Below are 26,008 nucleotides of genomic sequence, written 5' to 3'. Positions count from 1 at the left end.
TACCTGCATGCAAAATATGTCAAGTGTTTCCTTTCAGATTTTGAAGATAATTTCCAGTGCGGTGGGTGATAGGGGTGATATGATATACTGTATTTAATGTTCATCAAATGGGAATCAAACAGCGCGGATGGAACACTTTTTTTTTAAGATAAGACAATATAGTTTATAAATTGTATTAAATTACCAGTATATTAAATTATAAAGTTGATTCTTTTAAGTATTTGACATTGTATATCAAAAAAGGAGAGAATTGTAACCACAAACAATGCATCTTTCAGATAATACATATGATGAGGCTGTCACTTAGTGAAGGTAAGTGCCACTTCCATTGATCTAAACGTGTGTATAGACAAAGCGCCTAATTCAGACTTGATCGCAGCAGCAAAATTGTTCTCTAATGTGCAAAACCATGGTGGTCATTCCGAGTTGTTCGCTCGGTAATTTTCTTCGCATCGCAGCGATTTTCCGCTAATTGCGCATGCGCAATGTTCGCACTGCGACTGCGCCAAGTAAATTTGCTATGCAGTTAGGATTTTTACTCACGGCATTACGAGGTTTTTTCTTCGTTCTGGTGATCGTAATGTGATTGACAGGAAGTGGGTGTTTCTGGGCGGAAACTGGCCGTTTTATGGGTGTGTGTGAAAAAACGCTGCCGTTTCTGGGAAAAACGCGGGAGTGGCTGGAGAAACGGGGGAGTGTCTGGGCGAACGCTGGGAGTGTTTGTGACGTCAAACCAGGAACGAAACTGACTGAACTGATCGCAGTTGCAGAGTAAGTGTGGAGCTACTCAGAAACTGCTAAGAAGTGTCTATTCGCAATTCTGCTAATCTTTCGTACGCAATTTTACTATACTAAGATTCACTCCCAGTAGGCGGCGGCTTAGCGTGTGCAAAGCTGCTAAAAGCAGCTTGCGAGCGAACAACTCGGAATGACCACCCATGTGCACTGCAGGAGGGGCAGATATAACATGTGCAGAGAGAGTTAGATTTGGGTGGGGTGTGTTCAATCTGCAATCTAAATTGCAGTGTAAAAATAAAGCAGCCAGTATTTACCCTGCACAGAAACAAAATAACCCACCCAAATCCAACTGTCTCTGCACATGTTATTTCTCTGACGTCCTAGTGGATGATGGGACTCCGTCAGGACCATGGGGAATAGCGGCTCCGCAGGAGACAGGGCACAAAAGTAAAAGCTTTAGGATCAGGTGGTGTGCACTGGCTCCTCCCCCTATGACCCTCCTCCAAGCCTCAGCTAGGTTTTTGTGCCTGGCCGAGAAGGGTGCAATCTAGGTGGCTCTCATAAAGAGCTGCTTAGAGTAAAAGTTTTGATAGTTTTCTTATTTTCAGTGAGTCCTGCTGGCAACAGGCTCACTGCAACGAGGGACTTAGGGGAGAAGAAGTGAACTCACCTGCGTGCAGGATGGATTTGCTTCTTAGGCTACTGGACACTAGCTCCAGAGGGACGATCACAGGTACAGCCTGGATGGGTCACCGGAGCCGCGCCGCCGACCCCCTTGCAGATGCCGAAGTAAGAAGAGGTCCAGAAACCGGCGGCTGAAGGCTTTTCAGTCTTCATGAGGTAGCGCACAGCACTGCAGCTGTGCGCCATTGCTCTCAGCACACTTCACACCAACGGTCACTGAGGGTGCAGGGCGCTGGGGGGGGCGCCCTGGGCAGCAATGTTAATACCTTTTCTGGCTAAAAAGAATACATCACATATAGTCCCTGAGGCTATATGGATGTATTTCACCCCTGCCAGGTCTCAGAAAAACCGGGAGAAGAGCCCGCCGGAATAGGGGGCGTGGGCCTATCTCCTCAGCACACAGCGCCATTTTCCCTCACAGAACTGCTGGTGGGAAGGCTCCCAGGCTCTCCCCTGCACTGCACTACAGAAACAGGGTTAAAACAGAGAGGGGGGGCACTTATTTGGCGATATGATTATATATTAAGATGCTATAAGGGAAAACACTTATATAAAGGTTGTCCCTGTATAATTATAGCGTTTTGGTGTGTGCTGGCAAACTCTCCCTCTGTCTCCCCAAAGGGCTAGTGGGGTCCTGTCCTCTATCAGAGCATTCCCTGTGTGTGTGCTGTGTGTCGGTACGTGTGTGTCGACATGTATGAGGATGATGTTGGTGAGGAGGCGGAGCAATTGCCTGTAATGGTGATGTCACTCTCTAGGGAGTCGACACCGGAATGGATGGCTTATTTAAGGAATTACGTGATAATGTCAACACGCTTCAAGGTCGGTTGACGACATGAGACGGCCGGCAAACAAATTAGTACCTGTCCAGGCGTCTCAAACACCGTCAGGGGCTTTAAAACGCCCATTTACCTCAGTCGGTCGACATAGACACAGACACGGACACTGACTCCAGTGTCGACGGTGAAGAAACAAACATATTTTCCTTTAGGGCCACACGTTACATGTTAAGGGCAATGAAGGAGGTGTTACATATTTCTGATACTACAAGTACCACAAAAAAAAGGGTATTATGTGGGTGTGAAAAAACTACATGTAGTTTTTCCTGAATCAGATAAATTAAATGAAGTGTGTGATGATGCGTGGGTTTCCCCCGATAGAAAATTATTGGCGGTATACCCTTTCCCGCCAGAAGTTAGGGCACGTTGGGAAACACCCCTTAGGGTGGATAAGGCGCTCACACGCTTATCAAAACAAGTGGCGTTACCGTCTCCAGATACGGCCGCCCTCAAGGAGCCAGCTGATAGGAGGCTGGAAAATATCCTAAAAAGTATATACACACATACTGGTGTTATACTGCGACCAGCTATCGCCTCAGCCTGGATGTGCAGCGCTGGGGTGGCTTGGTCGGATTCCCTGACTGAAAATATTGATACCCTTGACAGGGACAGTATTTTATTGACTATAGAGCACAGAGAGATATTTGCACTCTGGCATCAAGAGTAAGTGCGATGTCCATATCTGCCAGAAGATGTTTATGGACACGACAGCGGTCAGGTGATGCAGATTCCAAACGGCACATGGAAGTATTGCCGTATAAAGGGGAGGAGTTATTTGGGGTCGGTCCATCGGACCTGGTGGCCACGGCAACAGCTGGAAAATCCACCTTTTTTACCCTAAGTCACATCTCAGCAGAAAAAGACACCGTCTTTTCAGCCTCAGTCCTTTCGTCCCCATAAGGGCAAGCGGGCAAAAGGCCAGTCATATCTGCCCAGGGATAGAGGAAAGGGAAGAAGACTGCAGCAGGCAGCCCATTCCCAGGAACAGAAGCCTTCCACCGCTTCTGCCAAGTCCTCAGCATGACGCTGGGGCCGTACAGGACCCCTGGATCCTACAAGTAGTATCCCAGGGGTACAGATTGGAAATTCGAGACGTCTCCCCCTCGCAGGTTCCTGAAGTCTGCTTTACCAACGTCTCCCTCCGACAGGGAGGCAGTATTGGAAACAATTCACAAGCTGTATTCCCAGCAGGTGATAATCAAAGTACTCCTCCTACAACAAGGAAAGGGGTATTATTCCACATTATATTGTGGTACTGAAGCCAGACGGCTCGGTGAGACCTATTCTAAATCTGAAATATTTGAACACTTACATACAAAGGTTCAAATCAAGATGGAGTCACTCAGAGCAGTGATAGCGAACCAGGAAGAAGGGGACTATATGGTGTCCCGGGACATCAGGGATGCTTCCTCCATGTCCCAATTTGCCCTTCTCACCAAGGGTACCTCAGGTTCGTGGTACAGAACTGTCACTATCAGTTTCAGACGATGCCGGTTGGATTGTCCACGGCACCCCGGGTCTTTACCAAGGTAATGGCCGAAATGATGATTCTTCTTCAAAGAAAATGGACGATATCCTGATAAGGGCAAGGTCCAGAGAACAGTTGGAGGTCGGAGTAGCACTATCTCAAGTAGTTCTACGACAGCATGGGTGGATTCTAAATATTCCAAAACCGCAGCTGTTTCCGACGACAATTTGCTGTTCCTAGGGTTGATTCTGGACACAGTCCAGAAAAGGGTGTTTCTCCCGGAGAAGAAAGCAAGGGAGTTATCCGAGCTAGTCAGGAACCTCCTAAAACCAGGAAAAGTGTCAGTGCATCATTGCACAAGGGTCCTGGGAAAAATGGTGGCTTCTTACGAAGCGATTCCATTCGGCAGATTTCACGCAAGAACTTTTCAGTGGGATCTGCTGGAAAAATGGTCCGGATCGCATCTTCAGATGCATCAGCGGATAACCCTGTCTCCAAGGACAAGGGTGTTTCTTCTGCGGTGGCTGCAGAGTGCTCATCTACTAAAGGGCCGCAGATTCGGCATTCAGGACTGGGTCCTGGTGACCACGGATGCCAGCCGGAGAGGCTGGGGAGCAGTCACACAGGAAAAAAATTTCCAGGGAGTGTGATCAAGTCTGGAGACTTCACTCCACATAAAACAATGCTCTAAGCTTAGCAAGACCTCTGCTTCAAGGTCAGCCGGTATTGATCCAGTGGGACAACATCACGGCAGTCGCCCACGTAAACAGACAGGGCGGCACAAGAAGCAGGAGGGAAATGGCAGAAACTGCAAAGATTCTTCGCTGGGCGGAAAATCATGGGATAGCACTGTCAGCAGTGTTCATTCCGGGAGTGGACAACTGGGAAGCAGACTTCCTCAGCAGGCACGACCTCCACCCGGGAGAGTGGGGACTTCATCGGGAAGTCTTCCACATGATTGTGAACCGTTGGGAAAGACCAAAGGTGGACATGATGGCGTCCCGCCTGAACAAAAAACTGGACAGGTATTGCGCCAGGTCAAGAGACCCTCAGGCAATAGCTGTGGACGTTCTGGTAACACAGTGGGTGTACCAGTCGGTGTATGTGTTCCCTCCTCTGCTTCTCATACCCAAGGTACTGAGAATTATAAGACGTAGAGGAGTAAGAACTATACTCGTGGCTCCGGATTGGCCAAGAAGGACTTGGTACCCGGAACTTCAAGAAATGCTCACAGAGGACTCATGGCCTCTGCCGCTAAGAAGGGACTTGCTTCAGCAAGTACCATGTCTGTTCCAAGACTTACCGCGGCTGCGTTTGACGGCATGGCGGTGAAACGCCGGATCCTAAGGGAAAAAGGCATTCCGGAAGAGGTCATTCCTACCCTGGTCAAAGCCAGGAAGGAGGTGACCGCACAACATTATCACCACATGTGGCGAAAATATGTTGCGTGGTGTGAGGCCAGGAAGGCCCCACGAAGACATTTCAACTCGGTCGATTCCTGCATTTCCTGCAAACAGGAGTGTCTATGGGCCTCAAATTGGGGTCCATTAAGGTTCAAATTTCGGCCCTGTCAATTTTCTTCCAGAAAGAATTGGCTTCACTTCCTGAAGTCCAGAAGTTTGTCAAGGGAGTACTGCATATACAACCCCCTTTTGTGCCTCCAGTGGCACTGTGGGATCTCAACGTAGTTCTGGGATTCCTCAAATCACATTTTAAACCGCTCAAATCTGTGGATTTGAAATATCTCACATGAAAAGTGACCATGCGGTTTGCCCTGGCCTCGGCCAGGCGAGTGTCAGAATTGGTGGCTTTGTCTCACAAAAGCCCATATCTGATTGTCCATTCGGACAGGGCAGAGCTGCGGACTCGTCCCCAGTTTCTCCCTAAGGTGGTCTCAGCGTTTCACCTGAACCAGTTTATTGTGGTACCTGCGGCTATTAGGGACTTGGAGGACTCCAAGTTGCTAGATGTTGTCAGGGCCCTGAAAATATAGGTTTCCAGGACGGCTGGAGTCAGGAAAACTGACTTGCTGTTATCCTGTATGCACCCAACAAACTGGGTGCTCTTGCTTCTAAGCAGACGATTGCTAGTTGGATGTGTAGTACAATTCAGCTTGCACATTCTGTGGCAGGCCTGCCACAGCCAAAATATGTAAATGCCCATTTCACAAGGAAGGTGGGCTCATCTTGGGCGGCTGCCCGAGGGGTCTCGGCTTTACAACTTTGCCGAGCTGCTACTTGGTCAGGAGCAAACACGTTTGCAAAATTCTACAAATTTGATACCCTGGCTGAGGAGGACCTGGAGTTCTCTCATTCGGTGCTGCAGAGTCATCCGCACTCTCCCGCCCGTTTGGGAGCTTTGGTATAATCCCCATGGTCCTGACGGAGTCCCAGCACCCACTAGGACGTCAGAGAAAATAAGAATTTACTTACCGATAATTCTATTTCTCGTAGTCCGTAGTGGATGCTGGGCGCCCATCCCAAGTGCGGATTGTCTGCAATACTTGTACATAGTTATTGTTACAAAAATCGGGTTATTATTGTTGTGAGCCATCTTTTCAGAGGCTCCGCTGTTATCATACTGTTAACTGGGTTCAGATCACAGGTTGTACAGTGTGATTGGTGTGGCTGGTATGAGTCTTACCCGGGATTCAAAATCCTTCCTTATTGTGTACGCTCGTCCGGGCACAGTATCCTAACTGAGGCTTGGAGGAGGGTCATAGGGGGAGGAGCCAGTGCACACCACCTGATCCTAAAGCTTTTACTTTTGTGCCCTGTCTCCTGCGGAGCCGCTATTCCCCATGGTCCTGACGGAGTCCCAGCATCCACTACGGACTACGAGAAATAGAATTATCGGTAAGTAAATTCTTATTATCTGCCACACCTGTAGTGTACATGGTTTTGCTCATTAGAGAACAAATTTTCTTTTGCGATCAGGTCTGAATTAGGCCCAGTGTTTGGGCCATTTACACATCAGCGCTGTACATGTGATGACGTATACTGTAGCAGGCATAGGTTACAGGTATGTTGGTCTCTAAACCACCGCAGACTCAGTGTATCCCATAGTCATCGGTTACAAGTACAGGTTATAGGTGTGTCACTGTAAGTCTCTGCTTTCCAGACACACAGCCACATGCATAGGAGGCCACTGCTCCTGCCATATGACTGGTGCAAGTTTCCATGGTGTGACAGATGGTGGTGTATAAGGATGCACCAATCTGTAGTACGGCGTGCCCAGGTGCTAAAGTGGGCATCTCAGGGGGTCATTCAGATGTGATCGCTGGGCAGCGATTTTTGCAGTACTGCGATCAGATAGTCAGCACCTACAGGGGTAGTGGTTTTTTTCTGCTGTGCGAAAATGCACAGCAGCGATCAGATCTGAATGACCCCCCCAGTCCTTACACATTCGGCCGCACGAATGTACACAAGAAAAAGAGTATGTAGGGGGTCATTCCGAGTTGATCGTAGCTGTGCTAAATTTAGCACAGCTACGATCAGGAACACAGACATGCGGGGGGATGCCCAGCACAGGGATAACCTGCCCCGCATGTCAGTCCCTGCCTGTCGCTGAAGTACAAAAGCATCGCACAGCGGCGATGCTTTTGTACTTTAAGGAGTAGCTCCCAGCCAGTGAAGCTTTTGCGGGCTGGCCAGGAGCTACTCGTCGCTGCCAGGGTCGCAGCGTCTGCATGTAACGTCATGCAGCGGCTGCGGCCCGCCCCCCACGCGGTCTGGCCACGCCTGCGTTAGCCGGACCGCGTCCTGTCAATCAGGCAAAGGTGATCGCTAGGCTACGACAGCGGCGCTTGCGCAGTTCTGACCTAATCGCTCCGCTGCAATAAACTGCAGCGAGCGATCAGGTCAGAATGACCCCCGTAGGCTATTGCATAAACTACCAGATGGGCGACCGCCAATAGATGTTGCTGCGAGTGTCTCAGAATAAGCCCCATAATGTGCAGAGCTACAACATAGACCATTCCTCACCACTACCAATGACCCTGCCTGGCCCACACACAAGCTTGAGGAATAATTGGAAAGCTATGATTTGCTGTTTAAGCTTTTCACTTTATTATAACAGAAAAGTAAGATATACAACTATTAGAATTTATAGATAATTCTATTTCTCTGGTTAACACTGACCTGCTATGGTTGTGTCTTCCTATCACAGTACAGTCGGCACAGCCATAATTATTTTGTTGAAAACTCTATATCAGCCAGGAGTAACTCCAGCTGGAGTCTTACATTTATTTATCTATCCAATCTGTGAGAAATGATTATAATGTATATTGATATATGGCCATAATTTGATTGTATTTCAGGATTCTGGATAATTAGTTTGGCGCTGTGGGGCTTGATGAGCATTGCGATGATCACAGTAGGTACAGTATAGACCACATTATCTCTATTTGGGGGTATGCTGATGTACTGTATGTGGAGTATTAGAACAAAAAGGTACAATGCATGGGACATGACAGACAATAACCTGCAGCCCTATTAGGTCCCACATTTTTCCCACCCAATGAAGATAAACAGAACAATAGCTATAGCAGTCCATGAAGGCATTGGAAATTTGGGGGGGGGGAGGGAGATGCAAGAGAGGAGAAGGCCGTGTGCAGACTCTGTCTGGGCCCTCATCTCTCTAGCCAGCAGCGCTGTAGACTGTGGGCGATCGGTTCACTAGGGGATCCTAGCGCTTTCCCAGACTCTAGTGTGCATGTTCAGGTCTCCGGGAACATGGTGCAGCAGCCATTTTCCGAGTGATTTTCTTACTTTGCATGCGCAAATGCCAGAAAAATTGCTGCCATGCCATTTTCCTGGTGATTTCTGCAGCACTGCAGCTGCTGACTCTGGAGAGTAAGTATTGAAAAAAATGGTTGCAGCCATTATAAATATGCCAGTGGGGAGATGTATCAAGCCTTGGACAAAGATAAAGTGAAGAAGTTGCCCATAGCAACCAATAAGCTTCTGATTGTCATTTATCTAGCACAGTCTATGAAATGGCTGAAGCTTATTGGTTGCTTTGAGCAATTTCTCCACTTTATCTTTCTCCAAGGCTTGATACATAGAGTTTGCACATTCTAAGGCAGGCATTCCCAACCGCGGTCCTCAATGCACACCAACAGTGCAGGTTTTAGTGATATCCAGGCTTCAGCACAGATGGTTAAATCAAAATAACTGAGGTACTAATTAAGTCACCTGTGTTCAAGCCTGGATATCACTAAAACCAGGACTATTAATGTGCCTTGAGGACCACGGTTGGGAAACACTGCTCTAAGGGGTCTTTTCATGAAGCAGTGAAAAAAGTGGAGAAACAGGCCAGTGGAGAAGTTGCCCATGGCAACCATCAGCATCACCCTTACATTTTATAGAATGTACTTGACAAAGACTTCTTTCAAAGCTGATTGGTTGCTATGGTCCACTTTTCCGCTGGACCTTTTCTCCGCTCTTTTCACTGCTTCATGAATAGACCAGTAAGTCTCGCCATATACAGGTTCCTAACATGCCGATGCACTGTATGTTAGCCTAGGGAACTGTCTGTTTTGTTTGCAGTAAAGAGCTCGGGGCATGATTCAGAGATGGACTCAGACCAGATTATTTTACACAGTTGAGCGATTATAGGCTGACTGCACATGTGACTAAGAGTCACACTGCACACGTGCGGTGATGGCCTCACAACGGCAGCAGAGAAGATCAGTGGTGGACGCTGCCCGAGGATGCAGCACAGGCCACATATAGAGCGGGGGGAAGGGGGGTGGGGGGGTTTGGGGTCGGTTAATACTTGTATGTAACTTAAGCTTTATTATACTTTTCATGTGTGTTATAAAATGTGTACAGACTGGCTGCCTGTCCCCAGGGATCAGCAGCACAACTGGGCATATCATAACCACCGCTGCACAGATCGGGAAACAGCACTCAGATTTATTAAGCCTGGTGAAGTGATAAAGTGGAAGGTGATAAAGCACCAGCCAGTCAGCTCCTAACTGTCATTTTTCAAACCCAGCCTATGACATGGAAGTTAGGAGCTGATTGGCTGGTACTTTATCACCTTCCACTTTATCACTTCACCAGGCTTAATAAATCTGCCTCTCAGCTTATCCTTCCTCTATAACCCACTACCAGATTCCATTGGCTAGTTACACAGGAGCCTGGGGCGGGTTATACAGGAAGGAGAAGCTGAGTGCTGTGTTCCAGCTGGTGTAGCGGTGTCAGTGATAAACCCAGCGGCGCTGCTGATGCCCGGGGACAAACATCCAGCCAGCACATGTTTTATAACACACTTTAAAGGTACAATGGGGTCTATTCGTGAAGCAGTGAAAAGTGTGGAGAAGTGAGCCAGTGGAGAAGTTGCCAATGGCAACCAATCAGCATTGAAGTAACATTTCTAATTTGCATACTGTTCAGTTGTACAGAGCAGCCGATTGGTTGCCATGGGCAACTTCTCCACAGGCTCATTTCTCCACACTTTTCACTGCTTCATGAGTAGACCCCTTAATTGCTTATATATAAGTATTAACTTGCCCCTCCGCCCTGCTATATGTAGTCTGCTGCAGCCCACGGGCAGCATCCATCACTGGAGAGGATTTATTCGCAAACTGGTTACAGTGATGGAGTGGTTATGGGAAGTGCCGGCAGAAACATTGGCATATCATGACCATTTTTGGAGTGTATCAGTCTGCAACTGTGATCCCATATGCAGCTAGAATGACTTTGATGTTTTACTTCCTGCGGCCATGCTTTGCGTCTATAGGGCTACTCAGAATTGTGGTAACCAACTGATCTGTGAAGGATTTTGCATCTTTGTATGCAGCCCCTGGGATTTACAAAGCCGCTGGCAGGTGTCTCAATGCTAATCCTGGTGGCTGCGCCATTTGTATATTTACGCTGTTGCGGTATTAGTGTACTTTTCTTAATCAGGAGTCAAACATAACAATCCCAATAATCACATAGCAACAGCTGCCAGTGGCCATGTGAGGAGAACTGTGTGGCAAATGTCTGTAGCATGTTTCATTCCTGCATGTGAGATGCCCTCACTTCTCGCAAGTGGATACTCATATTCCAGGGGTTCCCAAACTGGGTGCCATGGCAGCATGAAACACCTTGGGGCACTTACAGGGGTACCCTGGATTGGTGGTCCATGTAATAGGCAAACCAGTGTTTGTGGCTTTCAGTAATAAAATATGTTGACAGAAGCGAATCCTGGGAGTTATGCAGAGATGGATGCAGATCATCTTGCTTCCTGCAGTAAGATCCGTGGCACCCCACCAGAGCTGCCATGGACATTTAACTTACTTCTGTGCCCCAACATAATACAGCCTGGCAGAACACATTGTGCCTGACAGCAGGGAAAGAGTTAAGGTCATTTTCTGTGCTGTATCTGGCATGCACTGGGACAGTTAACAGCTGGGTGCTGGGACCATTGGTAGTTGGGTGGCACCCATCTTAAGGGAGAGTGATGGAGTGGGTGTGTGAGGAAACACGACACCCATAAAGAGAGAATAGAACCTGTGGAGAGCGAAGCTCGCCACCAAGCCCGCAATGGACTTTGTTGCCCTTGCCCCCCTTTTATGTATCTGGCACTGTGGTGGCATATCTGCACTGTGGGGGCATTTATGTATCAGGCACTGTGGGGGCGTTTATGTATCTGGCACTGTGGGGGCATATCTGCACTGTGGGGGTATTTATGTATCTGGCACTGTGGGAGCGTTTATGTATGTGGCACTGTGGGGGCATATCTGCACTGTGGGGGCATTTATGTATCTGGCACTGTGGGGGCATTTATGTATCTTGCACTGTGGGGGCATATCTGCACTGTGGGGGCATTTATGTATCTGGCACTGTGGGGGCATTTATGTATCTGGCACTGTGGGGGCATATCTGCACTGTGGGGGCATTTATGTATCAGGCACTGTGGGGGCATATCTGCACTGTGGGGGCATTTATGTATCTTGCACTGTGGGGGCATTTATGTATCTGGCACTGTGGTGGCATTTATGTATCTGGCACTGTGGGGGCATATCTGCACTGTGGGGGCATTTATGTATCAGGCACTGTGGGGGCATTTATGTATCTGGCACTGTGGGGGCATATCTGCACTGTGGGGGCATTTATGTATCTGGCACTGTGGGGGGCATGTCATGTGTATCTGGCACTGCTGAGGGGCATGTCATGTGTATCTGGCACTGCTGGGGGGCATGTCATGTGTAGCTGGCACGGCTGGGGAGCATACCATGTAGTGTTCCCGCTAGGCGTCTGTGGCTAGGCAAAGTGTCTAACGTGCTCTGCTTGGTGCAAAGTGTCTAACGTGCTCTGCCTGGCGCAAAGTGTCTAACCTGCTCTGCCTGGCGCAGTGTGTATAGGAGGTTCTACCTGGTGCAATGTGTATTAGCTGCACTACTGTGTGGTGTAATGCGAATTGCCACTATTATGTGGCCACACCCCTTCTCCACGAAGCAACGCCCCTAAATTTTTCCTGCACGCCTTCGGCGCGCACTGTCCGTGCTTTGGCATGTAGGTAGGGGAGCACCAAGCATTACAGTATGTACATCATTTTGCTCTCCTAACTTAAAAATGTGCCCTCCCTGTGATCAACACCCTGCCCTAAAAAGTGAATACTATCATGTGTAGCTGGCACTGCTGCGGGGCATGTCATGTGTAGCTGGCACTGCTGCGGGGCATGTCATGTGTAGCTGGCACTGCTGCGGGGCATGTCATGTGTAACTGACACTGCTGCGGGGCATATCATGTCTATCTGGCACTGCACATTATGTGTATCTGGCGCTATACTGGAGACATTGTGTGTAAGGAACACTACTGTGGCTGTTATGTGTAAGAAAGAAAGGGTAATGTGGGCGCTCGGAGGGGATCGTAAATCAATGGCTGCTGGTTTTGTAAATGTTAAACTTTGTTTATTGGTATAAAACTTCTAACAAATAGACATTAAATGGCTAGAGTGCCATTAACAATTCATATACACAATTAAATGAAAAATAAAATAAAAAACAGATTAAAACAATGATTAAAAATAATGACTGTGTCCTGGGCCTCAGAACTTGTAAGTGTTTAGGTACCAACCCTAGTTGATGTTAGTTCTCTTGCATGCATATGCCAGCTGTTAGTTGTAATAAGGGTTAGTGCATATTATGCTCAAACTGCACTTTGCAGGAGAGAAGGCTAAGTAATATTGAATAAAGCCTTTTTGATACTTCACCAAGAAGAGCTGATAGATGTGATATTCAATGGTATGGCTGGATGTAAAACGTGCCAATCCCGCAGCTGTATCCTGTCGGTGAGACTTGTTTGGTCCACTCACTGTTTAAATGGCTGTCCGCACAGCGGCGGTTCTCCTTAGCAGTGCCTGCTGTAGATGGTGTGGTGTGCTGTCTTGTAGCTCTGAGCCTGAACAGGAGCGGAGACAGGGAATCGCACGTGCAAGTTCTGGGTAGCAGGGGACGCTGTAATGCCGTGATCCGCGGCTTCCGTGTTCGGGGCTTCCGGCTTCCGGTTGCGGTCCACCTGCGTTCCACAGTCGTAACAGGCAGGTGACCTGTTACGACTGTGGAACGCAGGTAGACCGCAACCGGAAGCCGGAAGCCCCGAACCCGGAAGCCGCGGATCACGGCATTACAGCGTCCCCTGCTACCCAGAACTTGCACGTGCGATTCCCTGTCTCCGCTCCTGTTCAGGCTCAGTGCTACAAGACAGCACACCACACCATCTACAGCAGGCACTGCTAAGGAGAACCGCCGCTGTGCGGACAGCCATTTAAACAGTGAGTGGACCAAACAAGTCTCACCGTCAGGAGACAGCTGCGGGATTGGCACGTTTTACATCCAGCCATACCATTGAATATCACATCTATCAGCTCTTCTTGGTGAAGTATCAAAAAGGCTTTATTCAATATTACTTAGCCTTCTCTCCTGCAAAGTGCAGTTTGAGCATAATATGCACTAACCCTTATTACAACTAACAGCTGGCATATGCATGCAAGAGAACTAACATCAACTAGGGTTGGTACCTAAACACTTACAAGTTCTGAGGCCCAGGACACAGTCATTATTTTTAATCATTGTTTTAATCTGTTTTTTATTTATTTTTTCATTTAATTGTGTATATGAATTGTTAATGGCACTCTAGCCATTTAATGTCTATTTGTTAGAAGTTTTATACCAATAAACAAAGTTTAACATTTACAAAACCAGCAGCCATTGATTTACGATCCCCACATTACCCTTTCTTTGTTTCTGTATAGCACGGTGGATACCCAGGTCCACCATTGTGGGCAGCCAGAAGGGTGATCTGTTTTTCCATAAAGAACTGAAGTAATATTACTAATTTATCTTTTAAACCAAAACCTTTTTTAATCAGCGCCCACTTTTGTCTTCGGACATCCCCCTCCTTCTTGTTATGTGTAAGGCTGCTAATTGTGTGCGTAGAAAATATATTTATAGTTTGATTATATGAAGTTACGAGGCCACGCCCACTTTTCCAGAGACCACACCCACTTTTCCAGGAACGCGCGCGCCGGTTGGGGGCGCTCTTAAATTTTCTCGCTCAGGGTGCTAGTAGGCCTGGAGCCGGCCCTGCTTCTCACCGCATCCTGGGTCACAGCGGCTGCATGTGATGTCATGCAGCCGCCACGGCCCGCTCCCCCAACGGTCCAGACATGCCTCTGTTGTCCTGACCGCGCCACGCCAACTGCGTTCTAACGCCATTGGCATGCCCCCTCCCACCCTGCGAATGCCTCTGCCTTTGCAAAGCACACTTTGTAACTCCTCCCCTGTATATGCTCACCAGCACCTCACAAACTGCCACCTGTACCCAGCACCACACACACTGACACACAGCCCCTTGCACCCAGCCCCTCACCAGCACCTAAAACACAGCCCCCTGTACCAAGCATCTCACACACTGACACAGCCCCTCACCAGCACCACACACACTGCCCCCCTGCACCCAGCACCACACACACTGACACACAATGCTCCCTGTACCCTGCACCACACACACTGACACACAGCCCATTGCACCCAGCCCCTCACCAGCAATTGAAACACAGCCCCCGTACCCAACATCTCACACACTGACACACAGCCCCGTGTACCCAGCCCTTCACCAGCCCCTCACACAGTGCCCGCCTGTACCCAGCACCACACACACTGACACACAGCCCCTTGCACCTAGCCCCTCACCAGCACCTGAAACGCAGCCCCCTGTACCCAGCACCTCACCCATTGACACACAGCCCCGTGTACCCAACACCTCACACAGTGCCCCCCTCTACCCAGCACCACACAAACTGACTCACACTGCTCCCTGTACCCAGCACCACACACACTGACACACAGCCCCCTGTACCCAGCCCCTCACCAGCACCTCAAACGCAGCCCCCTGTACCCAGCACCTCACACACTGACACACAGTACCGTGTACCCAGCACCACACACACTGACACCCAGCCCCTCACCGGCACCTCACACACTGCCTCCCTGTACCCAGCACCTCACACACTGACACACAGCCCCTCACACACTGCCCCCTGTACCCAGCACCACATACACTGACACACACTGCTCCCTGTACCCAGCACCACACACTGACACACAGCCCCTTGCATCCAGCCCCTCAAATACAGCCCCCTCACTGACGCACCTCACACACTGACACACAGGGCCGGATGTACTAAGCGGAAAATGCTGTAAACTCCCTGTTTACCGCATTTTCCTGATGTACTAACCCCCGGCCGGCAGGTCAGCGCCGCGGCGGGGTACGCCAGCTTTAGCTGGCAATAGTCCATAGAAGCCTATGGGCTTCTCTCCGCGGCGCTGTGTGAGGGATCCGATCAGATCCCTCCTAACATACCCTGCGGCCACCCCCGTCACCCCACGCATGCGCAGACTGACTCCTGGGCCGAATCCCGGAAGTCAGGCTGCCGATGCGCATCGCGGAGGTCAGCTCTTATCGGAAGAGCTGTCCTCCGCAATGCTGATCGTATATGTTAGTACATATGCGATCAGCATCGTGGCGCAGGGTGGCGATGGGCGGCGATGTACATTAGTACATCCCGCCCATTGTCCCACTGTACAGTACACAGCATCTCACACACTGACACACAGCTCCCTGTGCACACAGCATCTCACACACTGACACACAGCTCCCTGTGCACACAGCACCTCACATACTGACACACACAGCCCCCTGCACCCAGCACCACACACACTGACGCACAGCTACCTGTACACACAGCACCTCACACACTGACACACAACCCAACATAACTGCCAGTATTGCTGTATGGCGTTTCTAGGCGGTTGTCTAATTAGACGCAGCTGTAACATATGTGGGCATGCTATAGGAGTGACCTGTGCCTGTTGCTGATAGTGGTTACGTATATAGACACTGAATTGCTCACATTGGAGGCCATACTCAGACGGATGATCTGCACCTAGCATTGGGCTGGTCAAAGTGTCATTAGTGTGACCGATGGTGGCGTCTAATGACGCACAAAGCATGATTGCAGTGGGATGACAGTGGGCATCTCAGTCCTTGTCATTCATATGCATGGATGTACACTACGTAGCTGCATTAGCAGAAAGTAGCAGACACAATGTCTGGTGAAAGTGTCGAGCTGCTGAAAGTGTCATTAGTGTGACTGATGGTGGCGTCTAATGACGCACAAAGCATGATTGCAGTGGCATGACAGTGGGCATCTCAGTCCTTGTCATTCGTACGCACGGATGTACAATACATAGCTCAGAGGGTGGAACCTTTTTTCTACCGAGGGCCATTTGGATATTTATAAAATCCTTCGAGGGACATACAAGTCTGCCCCCGCGCGCGCCAAAAAAATGGGTGTGGCCAGTTAAAATGGGACGTGATACACATATGCCCCCAATAGTGCAGTGCCAGATCCACAATTGCCCCCACAGTGCCAGGTATTCAAATGCCCCTCACAGTGCCAGGTATACAAATGCCCCCACAGTGCCAGGTATACAAATGCCCCTCACAGTGCCAGGTTTACAGATGCATCCACGGTGCCAGGTATACAAATGCCCCCACAGTGCCAGGTATACAAATGCCCCCACAGTGCCCGGTATACAGATGTCCACACAGTGCCAGGTATACAGATGCCCCCACAGTGCCCGGTATACAGATGCCCCCACAGTGCCAGGTATACAGATGCCCACACAGTGCCAGGTATACAAATGCCCCTCACAGTGCCAGGTTTACAGATGCATCCACGGTGCCAGGTATACAAATGCCCCCACAGTGCCAGGTATACAAATGCCCCCACAGTGCCAGGTATACAGATGTCCACACAGTGCCAGGTATACAGATGCCCCCACAGTGCCAGGTATACAGATGCCCCCACAGTGCCAGGTATACAGATGCCCACACAGTGCCAGGTATACAAATGCCCCTCACAGTGCCAGGTATACAGATGTCCCCACGGTGCCAGGTATACAGATGTCCCCCACAGTGCCAGGTATACAGATGTCCCCCACAGTGCCAGGTATACAGATGTCCCCCACAGTGCCAGGTATACAGAGGCCCCCACAGTGCCAGGTATACAAATGCCCCTCACAGTGCCAGGTATACAAATGCCCCTCACAGTGCCAGGTATACAAATGCCCCTCACAGTGCCAGGTATACAGATGCCCCCCACAGTGCCAGGTATACAGAGGCCCCCACAGTGCCAGGTATACAAATGCCCCTCACAGTGCCAGGTATACAGATGCCCCCACAGTGCCAGGTATACAAATGCCCCTCACAGTGCCAGGTATACAGATGCCCCCCACAGTGCCAGGTATACAGATGCCCCCACAGTGCCAGGTATACAGGTGCCCCCCCCCTCCCCGTCCCGCTTACCGCTCCTTTCAGCGGGGACACGGAGGAGAGCGCGGCTATGTTGGGCGGCGGCGTGTAAGACTTGAAACCAGCCGCCGGTTCGAGAGCCAATCAGAGCTCGCGGACCGGCAGCTGCGGCTCCTGATTGGCTGCCGGTCCGCGAGCTCTGGCTGGCTCACAAACCGGCGGCTGGTTTCAAGTCCTACACGCCGCCGCCCGACAATAGCCGCGCTCTCCTCCGTGTGGTGACAGCTGAGACACGCTGCCGCCGGACTGTGCGGCGGCGTGTCTCACTGAGAGGAGCGGGTGGGCCGGACCAAACGGCTTTGCGGGCCTTATACGGCCCGCGGGCCGGAGGTTCCCCACCCCTGACATAGCTGCTTTAGCAGAAAGTAGCAGACACAATTTCTGTAAAAGACCCAAGGAAGGCTGCATCTGCATCCAACAGAATCAGGCCCTATGACGAGCGAGTTTCCACCCCCTCAACAGGACAGTCTATCTTATAATTTAGTGCTGCTTCTAGGGAAACTAATTTGCTCCAATAAGTCTGACAACTCTCTGCTCTTGAATGGATACAGAGGGCCTAATTCAGACAGGTGCTGGTGCACCTCAAAAATGTGTAAATGACATTTATGCTCTCTGCCCGACTGTCAAAATCCTGACAACCATTGACAGACGGTCAAAATCCCAACATGGTCAATATACCGACATTTAAAATACCGACTAGGACAAAATATTGACATTTGAAATGTCAACAGGTCAAAAAGTCGACATGCGTTTTTCATGATTTTTTCATTGAAACCAACTTGTTCATACTTTACTATCCCAGTAGATCAGGAGGGGGAGCAGTGAACCATGCAAGGGGACGCGGTACACTTATATAGCATCAGTGTCAACCTATGTCGACATACACACCAAAAATACAATTAAAAACTTGTGTCAAATTTTTGACTTGTCAACATTTTAAATATCAGTATTTTGACCTTGTATGTATTTTAAATGTTGGTATTTTGACCTTGTCAGTATTTTGACCTTGTCGGTCAATTGTTGTCGGGATTTTGACTGTTGGGATTTTAGGTATTTCATACTGATCCCGAATGTAGCATAAGAATCATGCAGAAGTCCATTTCATTTAAGTGGAATTGGAAATATGGGGATGTTCCCTGATGGTTAGCATTCACTCATTCACTGATCTGCTTGTTAGTGTTGGCTGTGACCAATAGAAGATACCTGGGTTATGCTGCGAGCTTTATATGTGACATTCACTGTTCTTACAGTGTAACACAACTCATGCCTGAAGTCTGGAAAGGTCTTTCAAAAAGACGCAACTCAGAATTAGGCCCTGTGAGAAGGGATCCCGCCCCCTTAGCAAACCCTACCCCGCCTCTATTAGGGCTGCTTCCAGAAATTTCCCGGGCTGGTTTTCCATCCCAATCCACCCCTGTACAAATGTACTGTATGTTCAGTCATCTGTATCTCAATTTTATTGCTACTCAAAAACAGCAAAATAAGGTGTAAGATCCGGGGGATCCGATTATCTGTGCCTTCCCCAGATCGCTTTGAATTTAATGGTCTGACCACTGAATGGCTGAGGGAGACATCTGTCACTGCTCTCAGCCAATCAATGCGTCCCCATTGACTTCAATTAGGAAATGTGGCGGCTCCCACCGCAGAGAGAACACCGTCGGCCGCACTGTCGACACTGTCAGGCAACTGCCCGCTCAGTCACCCTGTCCCTTTGCAGAGCCCCTCCTCCTGCTGCCAACACTGTCGGCACCCCTGTACTGAGGACACCACTGGGACACCCGCACTGCAGAAACTGCTGGAACCTCTGCAATGAGGACACCACTGGCACCCCTGCACCGAAGACACCACTTGGACACCCGCACTGCCGATACTGCCAGCACGTCTGCAATAAGGACACAGTTGACATCTCTGCACAGAGGACACTAGTGGGACACCTGCACTGCCGGCACACCTGCAACGAGGATACCGTCAGCACCCCTGCACTGAGGACACCACTGGGACACCTGCACTGCCAATACTGTCGGTACCACTGCACTGAGGACACCCCTGGGACACCTGCACAGCCGACACCTTCTGCACCCCTGCAATGAGGACACCGTCGGCACCCCTGCACTGAGGACACCACTGGGACACTTGCACTGCAGGCATCGGTTAAATGAGGATACCATCGGCACCCCTGCACAAAGGACACCACTAGGACACTTGCACTGCTGGCACCCCTGTATCCGACCCACTGCTGTTATTTGGTGATTGGGGAGACTTTGGGGAGCTGCTCAACAAGAATGCTGAGTGATCATGGCTTAACATGGGCACAGTTCCTGTCTTCAGTGACTCAGGGCCCACATCAGAAAGGTACAGACTGGGCACTGAGAATAGGCATGTGCTGGGGGCATGTGCACTTCTGTATAGTGATGAGCACCGGAAATTTTTCGGGTTTTGTGTTTTGGTTTTGGATTCGGTTCCGTGGCCGTGTTTTGGATTCAGACGCATTTAGGCAAAACCTCCCTGAAATTTTTTTGTCGGATTCGGGTGTGTTTTGGATTCGGGTGTTTTTTTACAAAAAACCCTCAAAAACAGCTCAAATCATAGAATTTGGGGGTCATTTTGATCCCATAGTATTATTAACCTCAATAACCATAATTTCCACTCATTTCCAGTCTATTCTGAACACCTCACACCTCACAATATTATTTTTAGTCCAAAAATTTGCACCGAGGTCGCTGAATGACTAAGCTAAGCGACCCAAGTGGCCGACACAAACACCTGGCCCATCTAGGAGTGGCACTGCAGTGTCAGACAGGATGGCACTTCAAAAAATAGTCCCCAAACAGCATATAATGCAAAGAAAAAAAAAGAGGTGCACCAAGGTCGCTGTGTGACTAAGCTAAGCGACCCAAGTGGCCGACACAAACACCTGGCCCATCTAGGAGTGGCACTGCAGTTTTCTAGCGAGAGGATGAGTGCTTCCATCCTCATGTGAATCTGAACCACTAGCCATGAACATAGGCCAGGGCCTCAGCCGTTCCTTGCCACTCCGTGTCGTAAATGGCATATTGGCAAGTTTACGCTTCTCCTCAGATGCTTTTAATTTAGATTTTTGGGTCATTTTACTTAACTTTTGTTTTTTGGATTTTACATGCTCTCTACTATGACATTGGGCATCGGCCTTGGCAGACGACGTTGATGGCATTTCATCGTCTCGGCCAGTGGCGTAACTAGAAATTTTTCTCCCCCAAGCCAAAAAATTCTTCGGCGCCCCCCCCCCCCCCCCCATAATTGGCAGTAGTAAAGGGACAAATATGCGCGCGCCGAAGGCGTGCGCTGCCAAAAAGGGGTGTGGTTTCATTGAAATGGGCGTGGCTTCGCATAAAGGGGCGTGGTATTGCAGGAAAAGACTACCTTATACCCCAGTTTTGCAACCTGCACGCCCAGACGTTAGCCACCACAGGAAAGAAAAATAATCCTGATTCATGCCCCTTACATTATTTGTCATTTTTCCTCCTTATAGTAATGCCCAGTATACATTATGCCACATACTGCAATGGCCCTTAGACATTATGCCACACACAATAATGCACATGACACAATATGCACACACTGTAATGCCCCCGACACATTATGCCACACACCGTAATGCCTGTGACACATTATGACAGGAATCGCAATGCCCGTTATACATTATGCTACACACTGCAATACCCCTGATACATTATAGCACATACAATGTCTGTGACACATTATGACACACACCGCAATGACCCTGAGACATTATACCACATACCACAATGATCGTGATATAGTATACAACACACCGTAATGCCTGACACATTATGACACACACCGCAATGTCCGTGATACATTATGCCACACTCCGTAATGCCCATTACACATTAAGTTCTACAGTAAGGCTTCTAATTACTTTTAAATTACCTGCTCGTTGCCAGGGGTTTCATACTCTTGGTTCCATGCACGGTGCCAGGGATTTTCATGCTCAGGGTGTCATGCTCGTTGCCAGGGGTTTCATGCACTGGGTGTCATGCTCGTTGCTAGGGGGTAGTGCTTGTTGGTAGGGCCATGCTCCCAGTGCCACATATGCCCCCAGTGCCAGATATTCCCCCACAGTGCCAGGTACATGCCCCCAGTGCCAAATATACCCCCCCAGTGCCAGATATTCCCCCACAGTGCCAGGTATATGCCCCCAGTGCCAGATATTCCCTCACAGTGCCACATAAGCCCCCTCAGTGCCTGCTCCCCCCAGTGCCAGATATTCCCCCACAGTGCCAGGTATATGCCCCCAGTGCCAGATATTCCCCCACAGTGCCACATATGCCCCCTCAGTGCCTGCTCCCCCCAGTGCCAGATATTCCCCCACAGTGCCAGGTATTTGCCCCCAGTGCCAGATATTCCCCCACAGTGCCAGGTATATGCACCCAGTGCCAGATATTCCCCCACAGTGCCAGGTATATGCCCCCAGTGCCAGATATTCCCCTCACAGTGCCACATAAGTCCCCTCAGTGCCTGCTCCCCCCCAGTGCCAGATATTCCCCCACAGTGCCAGGTATATGCCCCCAGTGCCAGATATTCCCCCACAGTGCCACATAAGCCCCCTCAGTGCCTGCTCCCCCCAGTGCCAGATATTGCCCCACAGTGCCAGGTATATGCCCCCAGTGCCAGATATTCCTCCACACAGTGCCAGGTATATGCCCCCAGTGCCAGATATTCCCCCACAGTGCCAGGTATATGCCCCCAGTGCCAGATATTCCCCCACAGTGTCACATAAGCCCCCTCAGTGCCTGCTCCTTCCAGTGCCAGATATTGCCCCCAGTGCCAGATATTCCCCCACAGTGCCGCCAGGTACATGCCCTCAGTGCCAGATATTCCCCCACAGTGCCTGCTCCCCTATTCCCCCCAGTGCCAGATATTGCCCCACAGTGCCAGGTATATGCCCCCAGTGCCAGATATTCCTCCACACAGTGCCAGGTATATGCCCCCAGTGCCAGATATTCCCCCACAGTGCCGCCAGGTACATGCCCTCAGTGCCAGATATTCCCCCACAGTGCCTGCTCCCCTATTCCCCCCAGTGCCAGATATTGCCCCACAGTGCCAGGTATATGCCCCCAGTGCCAGATATTCCTCCACAGTGCCGCCAGGTACATGCCCTCAGTGCCAGATATTCCCCCACAGTGCCTGCTCCCCTATTCCCCCCCCCCCGCCGCTCCTTTGTGTTGGAGGGACACGGAGGGCACAGCGCGCGCCTCTCCCGTGTCCTTCCTGGCTATCCTGCGGGTCTAATAAAGGAAGTGCCGGTTCGTGAGCCAATCAGAGCTCACGAACGGCACTTCCTTTATTAGACAGGCAGGAGAGCCAGGAGGGACACTGGAGAGGCGCGCGCGGTGCCCTCCGTGTCCCTCCAACACAGCAGCGGAGGGAAGGAGACCGCAGATTGACATGCGGACGCTCGTCCGCATGTCAATCTGTTCTAAGTCAGTGGCGCCCCCGCAGCCCCTCGCCCCCAAGCCACCGCGAGGACTGCGGGGGCAGTAGTTACGCCACTGGTCTCGGCCATGACTAGTGGCAGCAGCTTCAGCATGAGGTGGAAGTGGATATTGATCTTTCCCTATTTTACCCTCCACATTTTTGTTCTCCATATTTTAATGTGTGGAATTATATGCCAGTAATATATCAATAGCAATGGCCTACTGTACCGTACTGCTATATATTATATACTGGTGGTCAGCAAAATTATGCAGTGTCCTCCTACTACTGCGCACAACAACTAAAATGCACCACAGGTATGGATGGATAGTATACTTGACGACACAGAGGTAGGTAGAGCAGTGGACTACTGTACCGTACTGCTATATATTATATACTGGTGGTCAGCAAAATGATGCACTGTCCTCCTACTACTGCGCACAACAACTAAAATGCACCACAGGTATGGATGGATAGTATACTTGATGACACAGAGGTAGGTAGAGCAGTGGACTACTGTACCGTACTGATATAATACTGGTGGTCACTGGTCAGCAAAATTCTGCACTGTCCTCCTACTATATACTACAATGCAGCACAGATATGGAGCGTTTTTCAACCAGAGAACGTAGATATTTTCAGCACACTGAGCACAGATATTTGCAAGCACACTGAGCACAGATATTTGCAGCACACTGAGCACAGATATTTGCAGCACACTGAGCACAGATATTTGCAGCACACTGAACACAACTGAGAGAACGCTGCACATGTCCTCTCCCTATCATCTCCAATGCACGAGTGAAAATGGCAGCGACGCGCGGCTCCTTATATAGAATACGAATCTCGCGAGAATACGACAGCGGGATGATGACGTTCGGGCGTGCTCGGGTTAACCGAGCAAGGCGGGAAGATTCGAGTCTGCCTCGGACCCGTGTAAAATGGGTGAAGTTCGGGGGGGGGGGGGGGGGCGGGGGGGGGTTCGGATTCCGAGGAACCGAACCCGCTCATCTCTACTTCTGTAGGAGGCATCCATGTCTGCGTCGGTATTTTAAACATGGTTTCAGGGTTTTTTCTTTGCTGTTTATTAACTACTACTGCTTTTAGAGCAATGCTATTCTACACACGATTCTTAGTAAATTTCTGTGATGGATTGTTTTCTATTGATAGTACTTGCAACTTGGTTCGATTGGTTATTGCTAATACATTACTAATTTGTAAAACATTTTTAAATAGAAATAACTGCCTTGTGTTTGTGCCGCTGCTCTGTTGTTCAGTTTAGCCAGCCCAACGTGTTGGTGAAGAATATTGTAAACTGTGAGGTGGTCAAAATTGACTGTAAATGACTGTAAATTAATTTTATTGAGGTCAGTGATACAGTAGTTACAAAAACAGGCCCAAATTCTGTGATTTTAGCTGTTTTTATGAGTTTTGTATAAAAAATACAGATCCGATACCAAAACCCAAGATTTTGGTCGACTCACATGAATACTCCATAGAAATGGATATACTGTACTTGCACCCCACAAAAGCAGAGATGCATCTTAACAGTGCCAGTAATAAGTGTAAAGGTCGAATTACCATATCTGTGCAGATTGTAATGTACTGAAGTGCCACAGACTGTAGACAAGAGAGAATAGAGACATAACGTAGTAGTTATCCCTTTAAAAAAATGAATTAGTGCAGGTTGAGTCTCCCATATCCAAAATGCTTGTAAACAGAAGTATTTTGTATATTGAATTTTCTTTTTTTTTTTTTTTTTTTAATATATACATACCATAATCAGATATCTTGGGGATGGGACACAAGCCTAAACACAGAATGCATTTATGTTTCATATACACCCTATACACATAGGGGGGTATTCAATTGAAGTCCGAAACTGCCATCTTGGCGGAAAGACTGCATTTTCTGACTTTTTTTTAGCTCAGAAGGGGTTCCGACCTATTCAATCCTTTCCGACAAGTCGGCAATTCCGAAAGCACGTGGATTGGCGGATTAGCCACTGATCCACGTGTTTTGTCGGATTCCGCCGCCAGAACTGACAGGTTTTGGCCCCGATTCCGAAAATGTCAATCCGACTTTAAAAAAAGTCGGATTGGCATTGTTGTGAACGGCCAAATCCACTCATTGAATGCTCAGATGTCGGATCCTTTCCGTTGTAAAGGATCCAACATCAATTGAACACACCCCATAGCCTGAAGGTCATTTTATACAATATTTGTAATCATTTTGTGCATGAATAAAAGTTTGTGTACATACAGAAAATTCATTTCTGTTTCATATACACATTATACACACAGCCTGAAGATAATTTTATACAATATTTTGAATTATTTTGCACATTAGACTGTGTACATTGGTACTGATTCATGTTTGTAAGCAAAACAAAAAAGCAAGCAACTGGGCAAAACCATGTTGTCTTGCAGGTGAGGCAGATGTAACATGCAGTGAGATTTAGATTTGGGTGGGGGGTGTTCAAACTGAATTTTAAATTGCAGTGTAAAATTAAAGCTGTCTAACATTTGTGGGCTACATGCAAAAGCAGCCGGAATTTACACTGCACAGAAAAAATACAATTGTATTTGCTCCCCTTGCATGGCAACATGGGGGGTAATTCATACCTGATCACTAGGGGGCATTTTTTGCATCCCTGCGATCAGGTAGTCGTCGCCTACAGAGGGAGGGGGAATTCGCTGTGCATGTGTGCATTCGGATGTGTTAGAGAGGTGCACAAACTAATTTTGTGCAATCTCTATGCAGCCCAGGACTTACTCTACCAGTGCGGTGATCGGGACCGGAGCTGACATCAGAAACCCTCCCTCCAAACGCCTGGTCCCTCCTGCATTTTTCCTCAAAAACAGTCAGTTGCCACCCACAATTGCCCTCTTCCTGTCAATATCCTTGCGTTTACCGGTGCGATGGGATTTTTC

The 26,008-nt window shown here is 49.1% G+C and overlaps 1 protein-coding gene across 2 annotated transcripts in view; it reads left to right on the top strand.

Moving 5' to 3' along the window:
* The first annotated feature begins 274 nt into the window (after positions 1–274).
* Positions 275–26,008, top strand: part of LOC134970084 (transmembrane protein 272-like) — a 212,314-nt gene continuing 186,580 nt past the window's right edge. Inside the window, exons 1-2 of one of the 2 annotated variants that reach the window (XR_010189648.1) lie at positions 275–312; positions 8,048–8,103. Coding sequence is in view for 1 of the 2 variants with exons in the window: in XM_063946169.1 (XP_063802239.1) it covers positions 288–312; positions 8,048–8,107 (85 nt within the window). In the remaining variant the exon portion in view is untranslated. Of the gene's footprint in view, positions 313–8,047; positions 8,108–26,008 lie in introns of both variants that reach the window. The other variant, XM_063946169.1, reaches the window with a different exon arrangement.

The sequence above is a fragment of the Pseudophryne corroboree genome, chromosome 11 (assembly GCF_028390025.1).
Source record: "Pseudophryne corroboree isolate aPseCor3 chromosome 11, aPseCor3.hap2, whole genome shotgun sequence".
Classification (NCBI taxonomy): domain Eukaryota; kingdom Metazoa; phylum Chordata; class Amphibia; order Anura; family Myobatrachidae; genus Pseudophryne; species Pseudophryne corroboree.
The sequence above is the reverse complement of the archived record's forward strand: the minus strand, read 5'-3'. Positions and strand labels throughout refer to the sequence as shown.